At 33.0% G+C, this 19,977-nt stretch overlaps 1 protein-coding gene across 2 annotated transcripts in view; it reads left to right on the plus strand.

Annotated features, from left to right (window-relative positions):
- Positions 1 to 15,522, plus strand: part of LOC134714509 (thrombospondin type-1 domain-containing protein 4-like) — a 53,077-nt gene extending 37,555 nt beyond the window's left edge. For both annotated transcript variants that reach the window (XM_063575807.1, XM_063575808.1), the window contains exons 5-16: positions 176 to 278; positions 740 to 870; positions 4,000 to 4,204; positions 4,654 to 4,826; positions 6,754 to 7,681; positions 9,182 to 9,305; positions 9,869 to 10,073; positions 10,585 to 10,773; positions 11,406 to 11,570; positions 12,123 to 12,305; positions 12,654 to 12,807; positions 13,849 to 15,522. In XM_063575807.1, the coding sequence (XP_063431877.1) occupies positions 176 to 278; positions 740 to 870; positions 4,000 to 4,204; positions 4,654 to 4,826; positions 6,754 to 7,681; positions 9,182 to 9,305; positions 9,869 to 10,073; positions 10,585 to 10,773; positions 11,406 to 11,570; positions 12,123 to 12,305; positions 12,654 to 12,807; positions 13,849 to 13,958 (2,670 nt within the window). In that variant the 3' untranslated portion in view covers positions 13,959 to 15,522. The remainder of the gene's footprint in view (positions 1 to 175; positions 279 to 739; positions 871 to 3,999; positions 4,205 to 4,653; positions 4,827 to 6,753; positions 7,682 to 9,181; positions 9,306 to 9,868; positions 10,074 to 10,584; positions 10,774 to 11,405; positions 11,571 to 12,122; positions 12,306 to 12,653; positions 12,808 to 13,848) is intronic.
- Positions 15,523 to 19,977: the final 4,455 nt, after the last annotated feature.

The raw sequence follows: 19,977 nt of genomic DNA on the forward strand, positions 1-19,977 counted from the left end.
TAGCTGATGTTGCAAATATTTGTTTCTTTTTTTAAATCCGACCCAATCTTATATGCCCATTACGATTAAGTAGACTAACAAATCATCTAGGATTATAAGATAACGTCGAAAGGAGATAAAAGGCTGTGTCTGAGACAAAAATTAGGGTAATATATACTTTCATCTTTTCTTTAAGGATTGTACACAAGGGCAAGAAACTCTGAGGGAGCAGTTATGTTCAAAGCACAATAATGACGTCATAGGCGGCAAACGATATCGATGGCTCCCTTATCTATTACGTAGGTAATTTAATTATATTTTTAATTCTTGTAACAATATATGTTAAATTACTTTATTTTCTTATCATCATTCAATTATGTTATACATGTTTGAAACTAAAAATTTTATTGCTGATAGAAAGGCCGTTAAATTCATATCCAAAACTCTGATGATGTTGAAGTCAATTTCGTATCATTAATAACATCTTAATTGTGTTATTATAGAGGTGTTAAAGAAAGGTTTTCTCTTGACACCACAACGAACAAAAATGCACAACAGCAAATATTTCATTTATTTCTTCGTCTTTAGAAAATACAAATGATAAGCTTAATTTAAAAACCATTTACACCACAACATACATCAATAATAATAACAGAAATACATCAATTTTCACTACATTTAAGATTCTTATTACAATCAAGTACATTCTTATAACAATCCTACACTAAAATATATTCTAATTATAATCAAAATATCTTAGATTCCGCTAGGTGTGAGTTGACGTGTAAAGCAGGCGGTCAAGGTTTCTACAACAGCTTTAAAGACCTTATAATAAATGGTACAACATGTTCAAACGACGGGTCATCAGTCTGTGTGGAGGGAGTTTGCCATGTACGTATAGGCTATCTATTATCATACTTTCTTATAATTACGTTTCATACGTCATTCCCTTTGTTTGTGTCAAATAATAAAATGGTATTAACAAAAAGACTTTATTTTTAATAAGAAAGTTTAGATATGGACGGTGCCCCCTTCTGTCCTGCTATATGCATGAGTATAGTTCCACATACTTTAGATTTGACGAACAGTAATGTTGGATTGTTCCGCTGTCTGTAAGACACAATCGATGCCACCCACGACTGAGATAAAATGTAAATTTAACACCACGTTTGATGAACTATAATAAATTGTATTCTGAATGTCTAACTTTCCAGTTATACATGTAATAAACACCAAATTCAACTTTATACTTCCAGTAGTTATCAGGGTTCAACTTCGCGATATTGAGTGCTGCCTTGTAGAGGCATTAGCCTACTCTTTTTCGAAATCTACAAGGGAGTCTTTTACGTGCAAGAGATATTGCTCTCTCTTAACACAGGTCAGCAATGTATAGACCCCTTCCGACGGACTATCATTGTTTCCTCAAGATCATACTCGCAAATGGTGTCAAGTTTTCAATTATATAGTAAGATTTTTGTAAATATATAACTTTCCATTTTTATATATTTTAAAAAGCCCATCAAAATGCTGTTGACTTGTATACATTTGTACTCCGACTATGTGTACAAACAATCTATAAAATATAAAAGCTGTAGCTCAAATCTATGGGGAGAAGACAGCTAGACAAGCCATGATCTCTTTGTGCAGATAGTACCAAAGAATGACTATGTTCAAATACTAGCATTTGTGAATATTTAAAAAATCTAAATTCTTTTGACATGCAGACTTCAATTATGTGTACAAACAATCTAAATATAAAATATTAAGTCGGTAGCACAAACACTGTAAGAAGAGATAGCTGGACAAGCGATCTCTATACGCAGCTAGTACCAAAAATACTTATATACTTGAGTTATTAAATGACATATACATGTATGCAACATAGTTCATGACGTTCAAATATTTATGTGTTTTGTATGAGTTACATACATGTACTTGATCAGGAATTCATTTCTCTTTGTCAAATGTTAATGATACTTATTTCGGTCTTAATTAATGACTTATACGTCTAATCTTACAACTATTTAACAATGGAAGTATGTGCTATGATGGTCAATGAGACAGTTATATACTAGAACCCACACATGACGTGTATGAAAGCAACTTTAGGTCACCGTATGAATTACAACATGGTTTTTATATTTACTATACATAGCGTTAACCATTATACATGTTCTAACGGAATTGAATTGAACAGCAAAAACTGAATTAAAAAACAAATTGTCGTAATGTATATCGTTCATTTAAAACAGGTTGACTATATTACAAGTTGACATTAAACCACAAGACAGGAAGAAAACTCCTTAATCAGACAAAAAAAAATGAAATTATGAATCGTATTCGTAAAGTTGTCAAAATGTTTTCTGCATTGGTCATCATTTATAACGCACGTACTATGGGTTAAATGAAATTGCAGTTGCCAAGATAGAATATTTTAGTATTCAGTTCCCTAGTCCATATCTAGAAACATTCACGTTGAATTTTTTTATAGCATATTTTATGCTTTGTTTTGTTTAATGTGGGGTGATAGGACCTTTTTGGGGACTCCGGGATTTGGTGTTTTTAAGCTCGGAATTTCGTATTTTTAAGCCCGGGATTTCGGGATCAGGACACCTTCCCCCCTTAATTCCTGGTTTAAGTAGATTTTCTACAATTGGGTTGATGCATCTTTGGTAAACTGTTAAATTCCTTTGATATATATATAAATGGTCCTATAGGTAATATTCTTGCGTTATTTATGTCTTTATTGAATACTTTTCTGTCTTTTAAAACATATGAACCTTATTGATAGATGTATAGAATGATGTTTAAGATAAAGCACAACTATTGATATATTTTACAAAACAGCCACATAAACCAGTTTGTATAAGATTGCATGTGGTATCAGTAGGAATATCTCAAAGTAAGAACATTCTAGCTTTTTGTTTTGTTTTTACGATATTGTTAGCAGTTTGAAGATTTTAGATAGTGATCAGAAAGAAACTTCACTAATATGGAGGACAGTATGGTCATCTCTACGTGACTTTTGTTTTTGTTTTGTTTGTGTCATCGAGTTGCTGTCTCATTGAAATAAAAGCCACATCTTTTTAATATTGCAACTGCAAATGAGTTTTTAGGATATCACAAACTTTATATCAGAAGGATAATTAGTTTTTATCATTAGACTTGTTATGATACATAGCATTTTATTCCATGTGTCCTCTCTATAAGGATTATTGACCTTTTATGTAGTTAAATTGTTATAAATCATGTAGCTATCCATCTGTCGATACCCTATAGCAAAACTGATGCATTTTGAATGTACACAAGGACAGTCACATTTTTAATCATTAAAATTTATTGATTGATTTATTGATTTTTGTCTAACGTCCAGTGCCTAATATTTCATGTGTGTTCAGGACGAAAACAACTTACCGATACTTATAATAATAGTGTGCTGTAATAGAGGACATCCACCGGAATTAAGGTAGCCAAAATTTTGACTGCCACTGAGAAATGGGTGTATGTTGCAAAGGGACAAAAATGGTGCCTGCAAAAGTCCATCTACGAACCCCTCAAAGAGTTGTTGCAAAGGTTGTTGGAGTAAAGAGAGCGTTGCACTCTCATTACAAGACGCATTGAAAATAACGTCCCTTATCTGACCTGACGTGGCTGCGTACTTGTGCAGCAAAACAGAAGCCCACTTTAGCTTGGTGATACGAACCTTGCCCATGTTTTCAAAACAAACTGGATACGTCATACTCATGACAGAACAATTCACGAACACATTTACTCTTTCGAGACTTCATCCTTTCTCATTGTCACCTAGCTGCGTAACCGTAGCTCTTATGTCCTTGTGCTATTTTTTTACTATTTGCAGAACAGCTGCGGAAACGGTCCGCAGCTAATTGTCATCTAGTTCCTCCTTTTCAAAAGAAAATAATAAAATACCACTTGTATATGATACTTATTTGAGACAGCGTATGTTTACCTTATGGTAGGGTATGTAAATATCTGTTCTTATTGCTATTTTCACTTTAGAAATTTGGATGTGATGGTATAGTAGGATCCAAAGTTACCAAGGATATTTGTGGTGTCTGTGATGGAGATGGTTCTACGTGTAAAATGGTTCAAGATGTTTATGAAGATGACAAATTGAAATACGGATATAATTTAGTAACCATTATTCCATCTGGAGCTACAGCAATAAACGTTACACAACTGCGAATCGGCAGAAATTATCTGGGTAATTAAATATAAATTAATGTGTCTGTATGTTAGGCGTTCATGCGTACCTGATGGTGAGATTCAAGAAACATATATACTATGTGCACTAAAATTAGTAAAGGGGGATGACACAGTTTTGAAAGGTGGGATATAGGGGTTCAAAAGTTGGTATGTTGAATATAGGGATAAAACAAATTAGGGATGTCGGATATAAAAAATATGGGGATTTAGGATGTAAGGGGTAAAAAGGTAGAATGTGGGATTAGGATGTTACCAAACATTTATCGTTAAACTTTTTCTCGGAAATTGACTTTAAATTAATTCCAATTATGGAAAATTCAGATAGGGGATTCGGACGCTCGAAATTGATAAAGTGTTAATTTTCATTTTTTCTCATACTCATTATTCTTTTATGTTTTCATTATTGATATGAGCTGATATTGAAATTCATTTGATAATCTTTTTCAGCCCTAAAATTAAAGAATGGACAATACATTATTAATGGCCATCGTAGATTGTCCGCACCTGGTCAGTACGAAGGTGCGGGAACGACATTCACCTATAAAAACCGTGCTTCAAAACATTGTCCTGGTGAATGCTTACTTGCAGATGGTCCAACAAATGAAGACCTAGAAGTGATGGTAATTTATGGTCTACTCAAATTTTACTGACCACTTAATAAGTAATAATATTTGTTTTATGGCCAATAAATGTTCGTTTGGATAATATTTGAAACCATAGAACTCGGTAATATAGAGGAAATATTTGACATATGCAAATAGGAAGGTGAAACTTTCAGTGCAAATCTTATGTATTTTTATATGTTTTAAAAAGTAAATAATCTTTTAATAAGTGACATATTTACCGTCCTGCTGTGGGGAGAAAAAAACAGTTCGAAAGGTCACTGAAGTTAATATTTCGTTATCGATTATTTTCATAACTTCTTATTACAATTTTCCCAATGGTTTCTGAACGCTTCCAATATAAGTGTTCAAGTTATAACTTAAAAAATATGCTACTTACATATACGAAATATGTTATCTAATTTGAAAAGAGGGAAGACAGATACCAGAGGGACAGTCAAACTCATAAATCGAAAATAAACTGACAACGTCATGGCTAAAAATGAAAAAGACAAACAGACCAACAATAAAATTGAGAAAGGAAATGGGGAATGTGTCAAAGCGACAACAACCCGACCATAGAGTAGTCAACAGCCGAAGGCCACCAATGGGTCTTCAATGTTGCGACAAACGAGTTACGACGTAAGGAACATATCCGATATCATTTGTAAAACGGTTATTCCATAACGGTCAACCAACTCGTGATGGCGTCCGTAAACGATATATTAGTCTTTTTTCAAAAAATGGTCAAGATTAAGATTGTGACTGTTAAGCAAAGAATGGCCACTGTAGGTACAATATCGTATCGGTCTGACGAGTTAACCCTTTTCCACTGATTCGTTAGCAAAGAATGGCCACTGTAGGTACAATATCGTATCGGTCTGACGAGTTAACCCTTTTCCACTGATTCGTTAGCAAAGAATGGCCACTGTAGGTACAATATCGTATCGGTCTGACGAGTTAACCCTTTTCCACTGATTCGTTAGCAAAGAATGGCCACTGTAGGTACAATATCGTATCGGTCTGACGAGTTAACCCTTTTCCACTGATTCGTTAGCAAAGAATGGCCACTGTAGGTACAATATCGTATCGGTCTGACGAGTTAACCCTTTTCCACTGATTCGTTAGCAAAGAATGGCCACTGTAGGTACAATATCGTATCGGTCTGACGGGTTAACCCTTTTCCACTGATTCGTATAGTGTGTTTTATGATGTTAAACCATTTTATGTTGAGGGTTTAATACCAGAAAACATGTTTAACCCCACCACATTCTGTTTGTTCTCTTCCAAAGAAATTAATACAGTAGTTGTTGATGTATATCATATATTTGGGGTTTTTTTTTGGGTTTTTTTTGGTACTTATTATATCTCTATATTTAGGCCGGTTGGTTTCTCGTTTGTATCTCTGGTGTAGAGAGTTGTTTCATATGTGAAAATACTGAATCTTTTTTTATACTAGTAGATTGATTGTTTTGTAGACGTGTTTTAACATGCAGTGTCGATATGTTTAATGGTTTCAATATACGTTAGTCTTTACCAAGTCAGACGAGTGGTCGCATGGTAGCACGTATTCGGAGATCACCATTTCAAACATGGATTGAAATGAACTTGAGTTTCAAAACACACTTACAGGATTCTGAACCTAAGTTTAAAAAAAGTAATTTAAAATTGTTATGCGTTGATTTTCGTTTGCGTTTATCATACATGCGAGGCAATGACGAAAACGAACTGACAATATATATGAACAGTAAAACTCACAATTTAGAAACTAAAGAACGTGCAATACAAGCCCCCTCCCCCTGAACCGGAATAAAAACCGGTGCTACAGTGGTAGGCAATTCCTGCTCCACGTGCGGCATGTCCTCCATATTTAGTTATATGGTTATTTACTATTATGGTTTGTGTTTTAAATATACTTCTCAGTTATGATAAAATCTTATTTCAGTTGTTATATTTTGGGAGAAACACTGGTGTTTTGTACAAATTTGGATATCCCATTGACCGAAATGGTATGCTAAAATACCAAGATCTTTCTCTCGCTAATGGAAACTCTGGGAATTCTATTCGTATTGAAGGTGGCGAAGAAAGACATGCCTCTACTACAAACTATTTAAGTAACGGGTTTAGTGACAGAAATAACAGAAATCATGACTACAACGGAGATAATGATTATTACAATGCTGTCTTAGGTAACTCTAGAAATAGAAATACTCAATCGAATGGAAATCCCGATAGGAGGGGAAACACTGGTTCGAATACATATCAAGATTCGAATAGAAACCAAGAAAGAAATAGAAATCAAGATTCGAATAGGAACCAAGAAAGAAATAGAAATCAAGATAGAAATAGAAATCAAGATTCGAATAGGAACCAAGAAAGAAATAGAAATCAAGATTCGAATAGAAACCAAGATAGAAATAGAAATTCCGAATGGAATAGAAACCGAGATAGACATACGAACCGGAATGACGGAACTAGGAATATATATACTAACAACAGAGGACTTCCACAGACAGAAAGATATGATGCAACAGTTGTTATAGAAGAAAGTCAAAGAAGGCCTGATAGAAATCAACCTAAGGACAAAATGGAGAAAAGTTACTATATTTCATCCATTTCTGGCGGGAAAAATCTGCCGATACCTGCCTATACTCAAAGTTTTCCATTTATGGATAAAATGAAGGATAAAATGCACAAAAATGGAATTTTAGCAAATGGTCAAAATGATCCTATGTACCAAAAAACTGGAGCTCTCAGTGATAATGGTAGAAAACCTATCATCGTGTCAGATCCTTTAGACCCTCAAACGGCTCCAGTCATTTATAACTGGAGAGTCATTGGTTATACAGATTGTAATAGGACTTGTGGATCAGGTAATTATCATACGCGTTAAACATCTACTAGGATCGGGTTCTTGTCATTTTCCTTAAAATATAATTGTTTAAAAAAGATTGCCAATGAGACAACTATCCACAAAAGACCAAAATGACACAAACATTAACAACTATAGGTCACCGTACGGCCTTTAACAATGAGCAAAGCCCATACCGCATACCACATAGTCAGCTATAAAAGGCCCCGATAAGACAATGTAGAACAATTCAAACGAGAAAACTAACGGCCTTATTTATTTAAAAAAAAAATGAACGAAAAACAAATATGTAACACATAAACAAACGACAACCACTGAATTACAGGCTCCTGACTTGGTACAGGCACATACATAAATAATGTGGCGGGGTTAAAGATGTTAACGGGATCCCAACCCTCCCCTAACCTGGGACAGTGGTTTAACAGTACAACATAAGAACGAACTATAAAAATCAGTTGAAAATAGCTTCACTCAACAGATAGACAAAAAATACAAGTGGACGTGGCCGGGTACTTATACATCCCGACACAAAAAGACACAATGAACAGATCTGAGAGTACTCGCAGTTATCTGACAGCTAGTTCAAAACCACTAACAACTAATAAAAAAATCATGCCTCTAAGACTAAACAATTGCCAATTTGTTTAAAGTTTTTTTTAAGATTAGTTTTGCTTCTTTTTCGTTTGCTTACTCTTTGTTTCCTGCTCCTTTTTTTGTTGTAATGACTTCCTGCAAACCTGAAAAAGCTTACTTTTAAAACAAATAGCCATGCGCCTGCAAAAGACATTATTCCATGTAAATACATTGTAATACATGTACTTTTTATATATAGATTAGACCGTTGTTTTCCCGTTTGAATGGTTATACACTAGTATTTTAGGGGCCCTTTATAGCTTGTTGTTTAGTGTGAGCCAAGGCTCCTTGTTGAAGGCGGTACATTGACCTATGATGGTTTACTTTTTTAAATTGTTATTTGGATGGACAGTTGTTTCATTGGCACTCACACCACATCTTCCTATATCTACTTCATGGGTATAACATGGATGTAATTTTACCTAGCAAACAAAATGCAACCGCATAGCAAATGTTTATTATATATATCTTGTAAACATCGATTTTAGGTTAAAATGTGACATAATTAATGGTAGAATACAATTATATAAAAAAAATCTTATAAAGAATGATCCTTGCAAATCAAACTAAAATATATACATACATGTTCAATCAGTATTACTTATATTGCAATATTAAAAAAAGTATATGCACACAAATGAAGAAAAATAATGCAGAAAGTTCCATATTTTTACAACATAACATTACTTACTATTAAAGATTAGAACATGTCTTATATGTTTTGAAGTGAACTCAATGAATCGAAAACCGCTCTAAAAATGTAGGCCATGCATTTTGCAAAATTTCTCAACGTTTATTTAACATCTTGTATGCTTTCGTATTTAGTACCAGGTGTATACTATAAATTTATTCTTATTTTACTTGACAGGGATTCAACATCCTATCGTTAAGTGCGTGCGTGCTTCAAAAGAAGTTCTTGAAACTCATTGCAGAAAATTACCAAGACCCGACGAAACACCAAGAGATTGTAACACTCAGGCCTGTCCCGCAAGGTTAGAAGTGAATAAGATATATATATATATATAAAATACTTTTATGAACGTTTTAACCTTCTTTATACGTTAAATCAAATTTGATCTTAAATTTAAAATTTATTTTAAGTTAATGGGCGCATAAAAGTTAATGACGGGAAAATCTACTTTATGTGTTCAAATAGGTGTGATTGTGTACTTGATATACTGAACTTGAAAGTAAAAAGAATTTTACCGTTCCAAATGTATCTGATGATGAAATAATGATAGGGTACAGATTTTGAATAATGATACACAATTTGAAACATAATATTGCAATTTAGCTAACATGTATTTTCAAAACTTATGGTTGATTATTCGAAGAAAAACAATTGATATCGTATATAGATAAAATGAAATTTTCAGTTGCTTTCATGTTACCTTATAGTATCCCTTTTAAAGCATATTGGTTCACATAAGTTCTATTTAGTTTTAGTCCAGTTCTCTTATAACACTGATGTAATATTTAGCATCTAGTAATCGATTGCTGGTTGATTTAAGTTTGAGGGGAAAGCAACTAAAATATAATTGTTAATTTATTGTAGCTGGGAAGCATCACCATGGACTTCTTGTAGTACAACGTGTGATGATGGGATGCAAATAAGAAACATTTCCTGTTTAAAAGAAGTCGCAGATTCTCTGTTCCTCGAAAGTACATTGGACGAATGCTCACATCTAGATGCACCCAAAACATTTAGACATTGCAAAGTAGAAGATTGCTTCAAATGGTCCTCTGATCAATGGAGCGAGGTAACATTATGGTATATTTGATGCGGTATTCGGAAAGAAGCCTTCTGAAATCCTGTTGCCTTTTTGGATGATTCCCACTATATTTTTGTTAAAAGACCGCTGCTTGAAACTATAGCAGTAGTTCATGCTTGAGAACTGTTATAAAAACAAAACGGCCACTTTGAAGATAAAGTATATACACCATGTACAGTTTAAGGGAACTAATAGCGTGTAATAACTATGTTTTTAAAAAGTAAGAAACAATGTTTTCAGTCTTTTTTAGCAGCGAGAATAAGTGCATTTTATATCTTTTGAATATTTGGTATAGATGCTTATTTTTTTATTCATCCCTCAATTTTGCATTTAAGTTAAGTTTGTAAATAGTTATCTCGTTTACATTCTAATACGGACTCCTTCCTCAATACCATCTTTGTGGATTACGAAGTTGTTTCATCAATTCAATGTTGCACCTGCACATGTGTTATTAATATTTATTTTACAAATATGAACAGGATAATTTCTTCTATTCTAGTGCTCTACAAACTGTGGTGAAGGTTTAAAGACACGAACAGTTAATTGTACGTCAGCAGATGGTCTTATCGTAAACGACATATACTGTAACAGCACTGACATGCCACCGGAAGAGGAAGGATGTTATTCTACAACCTGCGAAGAATATGAATACAGTGCCGCTTGGTATTCTACGAGTTGGGAGGAACAGGTATGCCATCTTTCTTTTTTTTGTAAGCCTCTTTGCTTCATTTTTATGCAGGCAATTCCTAATTAAGTTCAAGAAACGTCACATGATGTTTCCAAATATTTAGAATTGAAGCACTTTGTTTTAATTTACTATTCATCAGCTATGCAACTAGACAACACTAAGTCTAAATTCAACATCTCAGGTCAATGCATCAGTTACTTGCTTTAAATTTCAATGTTACTATTCTAATAATATATGGATAGTCATCCTCAATCAAAGATGTTACTATTAATCAAATGATTAATGTCAATCTGTTATTCAAGCCAATATGAGTAAGCATGAAGGATACAGAGCAGTCTGTTTTCATTTGTGTTTGTCAGACAATTGAAAGGACACAATTTTGCCTTGATTTTGATGTGGTCATCTGAAATCTATTACCAATTGTAAAATGATTAGTGTCAAGTTATTTCTTAGAATGATTTCACTGAATAGTGTTTCGATACTTGTCTCTTTGAGTTTATTACTTTTAAAGATGTAATTTGCATTTTCTACATGTATTGTATTGTTTTCTGTAAAACATGATTTGAAAATGGTGGACAAAATTTTAACCTTATAATACGTTTTTATTATATATGTTATCTTTTACCCTAAAGTGTCCAGTTACATGTGGCGTAAGTAAGCAGAGACGCAGGGTTGTTTGTGTAAGTGAAAACCCATCAGGTCCAGACTGTGAAGAGGGCGGGAAACCAGAAGATGAACGTGAATGCAGAGCACGTCAGAATTGTAATGGTTATTGGTTCAGTGGTCCTTGGCTACAGGTTTGTTTTTGTTCCTGCTACATGTTCGGTTGTTATTATCAATATGTGACGAAAGGAATAAATGTAAAAGTGTTCCGAATGGTACTTTAGCAAATACTTTTATCGGTAATAATTTTCTAGTAACCTGGTTTTAATTTATTTATTAGCTATCTTTCGTTCCGTTTTTATATTGCTTCTAAATAGTATACATCAATATTCTTGATGCATATTTTCGTAGCGTTAGATACATGTTTCTTGAACTACCATCTTTGCCTAGGTTAACATTTTTGGAAGTCAAATTATGTTTGTGAACCCGATTTTCAGAAAGGAATTAAATACACAGGCCAGTTGTTATTTGATCTTAAGTTGATATTTCTTCCGGGAACCATACCACACCTCCTTATATTTTACTTTTACAGCACACGTTGCTTTGGAACATGGAGAGTTGCAATTCTAGTTCAGTCAGTCCTGAAGCATATTTCAATTTTAAATATTGTATGGTTCCGGTGTACATTTTATGCGACTCATTTCAATTTAATAAGAAATATGTTTACTGTTTGATTGGTATTTCAGTGTAATTCTACCTGCGGTGAGGGAACTAGAAGCCGTCAGGTCCTATGTTTACGAGAAAATGGAAATACAGCTCATGAGGTTATACCAAATAGTTATTGCGATATGGATGAGAGACCTGTCGAGCATGAAATTTGTAAATCCTCATCATGTCCGCCAGAATGGTTCATGACTGAATGGAGTCAGGTATATGATGTTCTAATAAAAATTCTTTAGGAACGTGTATAAATTCTGCATATGTTGTATTGATTTCCATAAAAAAAATCTACGGAAGGATGCGTCCTGAAAAACAAACTGACATATTTCTTTGCATAATAATAGAGAACATTACAAATGTCGAATTTAATACAAAAATAGTACAAATATAGACAGTATACTGAACGGAAGAAATAAAGAAGGGTTAATATTTATTTTTTTATTTTCATTAAACAAATACTTGTTGTTTTAACACACAAAAAAGTACGTCCACCTTGTCTTTATGTCTAACAAAATAACAGAAATAGCTTTAATATAATATTTATTATTATTTTAAAGTGTTCTGTAACCTGTGACAAAGGAGAGAGATCACGTGACGTGTTGTGTATTGACACAGATAACCGTGAGGTGAATGCCTGTGATATTACCATGAAACCAAGCAACTCAGAGGAATGTGGGACTAACCCTTGTAATAGTTATACAGATCCTTCGGGTGAGTAACATGTATTTGGTTAGCATCTTGAAATGTAGTATGTATCTCCAAGTTATTAAGATATTTTTAAAAGAGCTTTTAAGATATTTAACATAACGGGTGCACATATCGGAGCAGAACCTGCTTGTCATTCTAGCCTTTGAAATCACTGCAGTCACAGTGGTGTTTCTGTTGATAGATTTTAGTTTTCTAAGTTGTGAATTGTGTACACTGTCTTATCGTCGTCTAGCATTTATGTTTCTTTGGGGAGAGGATTTTTGCGTTGTAACTTTTCTAGGTTTGTAAGTTTTGAATGTTCCCTGGTATTTGCCACCTCTTTCTTTGTTTTTTATAAATCTATAAATTTTCCATCGGAACATTTAATACAGCAATAAAATCATATTAGTTTCAATCACTGACATATGTGCATGTTGACTTCCTCGATGACTTGAAATCCACCTGCAGTAGTATATATATAATTTACAAATTTGATTCGTCAGAAAGACTTTTCTGGTGACATTATCAATGCTACAGGAATATACTGAACTATTTAATCTGTTATAAAATTCAATGCATACTAAATATATGCATATTTTGGTTTTGCCCCTTCCAAATGAAGGTAAATAAAAAAAATAAAGCAACAGTTTTTTCTATCTTTTGTAATCATTAAATTTCATACAACAACAAAAAAGACAACGCCATGGGTAAAAATCAAAAGACTAACAGACAAATCACAGTACAAAAGACACTACATAGAAAATTAAAAACTAAGCTACACAAACCCAACCAAAATACTGGGGGTGATCTCAGGTGCTCCGGAAAGGGTAGTAAGCAGATTCTGCTATACACGAATGTCGAATTATGAAATAGACAAACACGCGAATAAAATGGTAAAAATCGACTGAATTCCTGACAAATGAGACCAGGTGTGTCGACATAAAAATAAGATCTTACTCGCTATGTTCACATCTTTTTTGTGTAATTTCTACGTTATACAATGTTTCAAGGTCAGATGCATTACAAAACATGTATTGTAATAGAAGAAAACATTTTGTTTTACAGAAAGATGTGAAGATACATATCCAAACTGTCCATTAGTTATTCAAGCCGGAATGTGTAAGCATGACGGATACAGGGCAGTCTGTTGTCAATCGTGCCTGTCAAACAATTGAAATGACACAAAACTGCCTTGATTTAGATATGGTCACCTGAAATCTATAAACAATGATAAAATATGAAAACGGGTAAAAGACTAAATGGAATTTACAATGATACAACAGTTGATGGTCTATTGTTTGGCTGTAAAGAACAGTTGTATTTGATATTTGTTTATTTACATGTATTTAATGTTTTATAGTATTGCCAAAAAATCTGACCGTTGGTCATTCAATTTGATGAAATGCTGTATAAAATATAAACATTGTTATATAACTATTGAATGATATAAAGAGAGAAACGTACTAGAATGGAAGGGGACGTGACAAACATTGCCAAAAGAAAAAAGACACGAACTCGGTTCAACACCCAAACGTAATCATATTTAAATGCAGGCAGCATTATGTATTTATGCTTAATTCAAAATTACTCATTTAAAAGTGCCTTTTATTTCAAATATCGTCAGAATAACTAGTTAAGTACCTGCGAATGCTCAACTCTCTTTGCAAACAAGATAATAGAATTTCAAAATTTATTAATCAAATATATCTTTTTTCTTTTTACAATTCATTTGAAATATATGTATATGAAATGATATCTGTTTATTCTATACGTTCATGCTATGTACAATTAAACCTTTATTTATGCCTCATAACGAAGTCTTAAAACGTACATTTGGTGTTTCTCTAAACGTCAAATAACAGCGTTCGTATTCTGAAACGTAAATCAATGTTCATTATTTATAACGTCTATGTATAAAACAGAGGTGAAAAATACCAAGGAGACATTCAAAATACATAAGTCGAGATACACTGGCAACGCCATGGCAAAATAAATGAGAGACTAACAAACAGATAACATGTTAAAGATAAACACTACATAGAAAACTAAAGCGTGAGCGACACAACACGACACTTGAACACAGATACCAGATCCTGCTCCACTAGTGGCACACGTCGTTTGACTCATGGTAAGGACACATTATACGAAACGTCTCTTTTAAAGTTATCACGATCGAGGAGGGGACGACGGGATTGGAGATCAGAAAGTTTGAATACATCGATGGTCCTCGGTGACACCGATAATACATAACTGTCAAACAAACTCGTGATAGCTTTTTTAGCTTTTTGTGATAGAATTGAGAATGGAAATGGGGTTTGTGTCTATAGGACAACAACTCGACCAACGAGCAGAAAAAAGCGATTGCCACATGTTGTGTGTCCACTTTGGGTATTATGTTTCATAACTATATCATCAACCTGTGAGTTTCTTAAACAAATTACAAAAAAAAGTTAAAAAAAGGTGGACCATTTTCTGCTAACGTAGATGTTAAAACAAACAACATATTATTCGGCCGATTTAGATATACTAGATCTGCAGATATAAGATTCTGTAATATGACTTTGTGTTGTTTGTTAGTAACTATATTTCACATTTTGGAGATTTGTATATGAATATTACCGTGCTACATTTAGTTATATGAATATCATCTTTTGCCATTTGTATATGTTTTATTTGCATGTTAATGAATTGTACAAAATGTAAGATATTGCTTTGTCATCAATAAACTTAACGTGTAGATGTATTTTTATATTTATTTCAAAAGTTATTTTTTTTATATATTTATTTACCCAATGACTAATTTTGATCATATGTAATTGCAATGAAAAGATACATAAGTCATGTGTGAAATACAATTCACTGTTTTCAACAAGAGTTATTACCCATTTCTCGTGAAAATATAATAGTGCAGTTTCTAAAAAAAAATGTATATATCAAGGACAACAGTAGTTTACCGAATTTCAAATCTCGCGAATCCACTTGGTATAAACAAATAGGATACTATAAAGCTGACTGAATCGTGTCTGCTACTACAGGGGCGACACTTTTTGTGCATCTACAAAGAAACGTCTCTTGTGAAACATGCATCACGTACCATGCGGATCAACACTTCGAAGAAAAGTCGCAAATGGGAAAAAGACTTAATCTGCTTGTTTATTTAAGTTAATTTCAACTGATCTTGTTGAATTAAGAAGGACATAGCATAACTGGCACTACTTCAATTAAAATATTAAAGAGTATGTAATGAATTAACGGTACCAATTGTTTTGTACCAGATGTGCAATTTAGCCATTAATGTCTCTTTAAGTTCAAATTTGTTCAAATTTTACAAAAGTTTATATTCTTAAACTAGTTTGTTGATAAATGAGTCAGTCCCACGATAAAACATTGTGATTGCTTTATAACACTTGATACTCTCAGGAGCATACATGGCTCAACTTGATCAATCATTAAGAATATAAAATGGTCATCATTTTCACCATTATACTACATGTAGTAACATAGCTATATTTTGTGCAATGTCAATTTCATCATGGAGAACTTTTTCACCAATCAGGGGTTCTTAAAGGATGAAACTAATTTTGTAATTAGTATTACAATTTAAATAGCTATATGTATTAAATTAAGTTGCAGTATAAAAACAATATTAGGTAGAACTGAGCTCTTCACCAGTTTTGCACGGAATACAAAAAGTTTATATTTTTCTGACATTGGCCTGATATTGTATATCTATAGGATGCTATTTGAAGATTTCGTTGAAAATTTAACCTATCAAGTAATATTTGCATGTCTTCTTAAAATGTTCAATACCTTTGTTAATCAACTGGTTGACCTAACTTGTGTATTATCTCTTGCATGATTTGGTGGTCAGCGTTAGAAAAATCTATTGCATATCCTAATCTAAGAAATGCTTTCATGATTTTTTGTTTAACACATCCAGTTTCCATGATATCGTAGTTAATTATGACAATTTGTTTGGAATAGGATCTGTCGTCTCTATAAGTATTCCAATTTAGTTTCCATTCGAGGTTTGCATAGTGATCTTCCAAATATGTATCCGACAGTACAACAATAAAAGACTTGCATTTTGAAATAACTTTTCGAATTTCTACTTCGCGAATCGCCCCTATTTCAAAATCGCGACATGGTAAAAAGAGTTTATAACCTTTGGCTTCTAAATGTTTTATCAAATCTTCTACAACCCATTTCCGAATAATTTCATTGTTGTCGTCAAATGATAAATATGCATCATAGCATATAGAGTTGTAGTCTATTTCAACAAGTTCATTGATTCCACATGTATAGTGAAAGGATATGTCATTTAATCTTCTAGATTGTTGTTGCCTTGAGAATAGCAACACTTCATATTTGAATTGATAACACAGGTATGATGCTATTGTGTAAGCCAAAAAAGTGTCCCATGAAATTGTGTCCTCTAGAACATTATTTCACAGTTCAGCTGTGAATTTTTGTTCATGGGACAAAATATCACATTTGTTAACCATAAAATAGTGTCTCCCTTAGTGAAACATTGTCCCTAATACTTGTACATAATTTCATGGATGATTTATAAAAGTATATCACAAAGGACAATATTTCATAGTGTAGCTATTTTTTTCTGTCCCTATAGAAGGGAAATAATTTAGAAATCATTCAAATGTTTTAATCAATTAGTTAAATCATAATTGAAAATTAGATAAAGACAACACAGATATGAACAAAAATGGAAAGTGATGAATATAAACAGCTGTATAATTATGTGTCTTATGGTCAATTTCCTCCAGAATTAATAATGATAGGAGATCATTGAGAAGGAAGGCAAAGCAGTTTCAAATTAAAAACAATGAAATGTATTATATACATGTTGACAAAAAAACCACAAGAGCAAACATTAAAACTTGTAATACATAAAGACAAATTAAAACCAGTGTTGTATTTATGTCATAATGAGAGTGAATGTTATTCCTGACATTATTGATTTTGTTAAAAAGGATTATTCAAAGATGTTTAAACAATAGACCACTTTCGAGTTCATCCGTCACCAGAAAAAACTCGTCAATTATATGCGCCTTTATGACGTCATTTACCAGATAGAGGGGGTCGCCTGTATCCCTGCACTATTAACGTTCTTCAAGCGTCTTAGTGATCGTCATTGTGCAGGATAAACTAGAATTTATGGTTGTTTTGTAGGTACTTAATGACAATTCCCATATTAAATGACAGCAATGCTGATTGTCAATTTTGAGAATTCAATTTGCAGAATATTTCGTACAATATAGAATTATAGTTTTCCAACCACTCGCTCAACATTGGAATGGAAGTGATGCCGCCCCTAAACGCACAAATGATGTTCACTAAAACCAGATTTTTTGACGGAAACACATCGGACTCGAAAGTTGTCTATTCATAGATACCTATTGTTTATTTAAATACAAATGTCAATTTAGTCTTATTATTTTTTGTAAAATAAATTTTGTAGAATTAGACAAGACTTTTATGCAATATGGACATGATTTCACTATGAAAAAATGTCCAACGAAGGTCACAATAGTATCTCTTGTCAAGGGACACTTTTACATAGAGGTGGACAATATTTTATAATAAAATTATGTCCTGGACCAAATTTCATAGATCATATCTATGAAATTGTGTCCATGGGACATAATTTCATGGGGGACATTATTTAATCCTACAATTGCTCCAAATATAAAAACTCCTATCGTGATAATATTCAAAATCTTTTGTTCTATGTTTTGATCTTCGCCGCACAGATCAGATTTTGAAATAAGAGCAGCATTAATGAAGCTTTTGTGTGTTTCACATGTTATTTCGTTGTATGAACAGTTAATTACATGCTGTCTCTCTAACCAAAGCTTGATCCATATCATGCTGCACGTACATTCTATAGTGATTTTGCCAAATCTAATGACACATGGATCTTTTAACAGGAGTTCTTTGTGCAACATTTGGATACGATTGTTTCTGAGATCAATAAAGTCCATATTTTGTATAATTCCGTATATTGAAGAATCCGTATTGAAAATGAAGTTGAAGGATAAATCATTTCTTATTGTTCTTTCGAGGTATTCGTGCTTTTTGAAAAATGTTATTCTGTTGTGTCTTAGGTCAATGTCTAGACCAGACATGTCAGGAACTACATGGGGCATACTAATATACAGTTGTGATGTGCAATTCACCACAACCCTATTTTGGGAAGGTTGATCAAAACAGTTACATCTATGAGGACATTTTTCTTTTTCTGTTATGTTGCAAATCAATAGGTCTGCAGTATGGGTTTTCATACTAAACAATCCTAGACTAAAGCCCTTTAAATGAGGTGGATGGACACATTCAGACAAACCCAATATATAATACTGGTCCATAGCTTGGGAAGCCATAAGTATTAACCAAGTATTCATCCAACATTTTACAATCGCATATCCATGTATTACCTCTTACATCCATTGTGTATCTGAACGCAGTTGTCATTGCATCTTCAGCAGAAAATCCCAAAGTAATATATATTACGTACATGGGGGGATACAACGTTTCCGGAAAGTACGGATTCAACATACAGATATATAACATCCCCGCCCAAAAATTAAAAATTCCCATATTTTTCGAAAATGTTGAATTCGTACTCCAAGAAGAAAAAGATTCAAAATTTCATATAGAACAATACAACATACAAAATAACAGGCACCTTTAAACTTCATCATCTATTAATTTCCCATGTTTCACAGACATGTAAATACACATACATATGACCAAATGCTAGTTACTCTCTAACTTCAACATAAATATGATGTGGCGAAATCTTATAAAATATAGCATATTAACATTTACTGAATTTTAGTGTGCTTGCTAAAAAGTGATTGATATACAGTACGAGATTAGATTCAGTGGAGTCCCTACTCCTACTAATGGTTAGATACACCTTATAATGAATAAAATTTATAGGTTACACTATGAGGGAAAAAAAATAATCTACTATTGCGCCAACTTTCATGGTACCATCCCTATCATACACAGATTCTCTCGATAAAATAAAACAATAAAGTGATACAAATAAATTTCAGCAGAACAAGACTATCAACTAGGGTTTATTTCTGAGTCATCTCTAATGCACCACTATCACACAAATCAGATTTCCTTTTCTTACTGTGCACAGACAAATGGAAAATTTAAATGCTA

The sequence above is a fragment of the Mytilus trossulus genome, chromosome 4 (assembly GCF_036588685.1).
Source record: "Mytilus trossulus isolate FHL-02 chromosome 4, PNRI_Mtr1.1.1.hap1, whole genome shotgun sequence".
Classification (NCBI taxonomy): Eukaryota; Metazoa; Mollusca; class Bivalvia; order Mytilida; family Mytilidae; genus Mytilus; species Mytilus trossulus.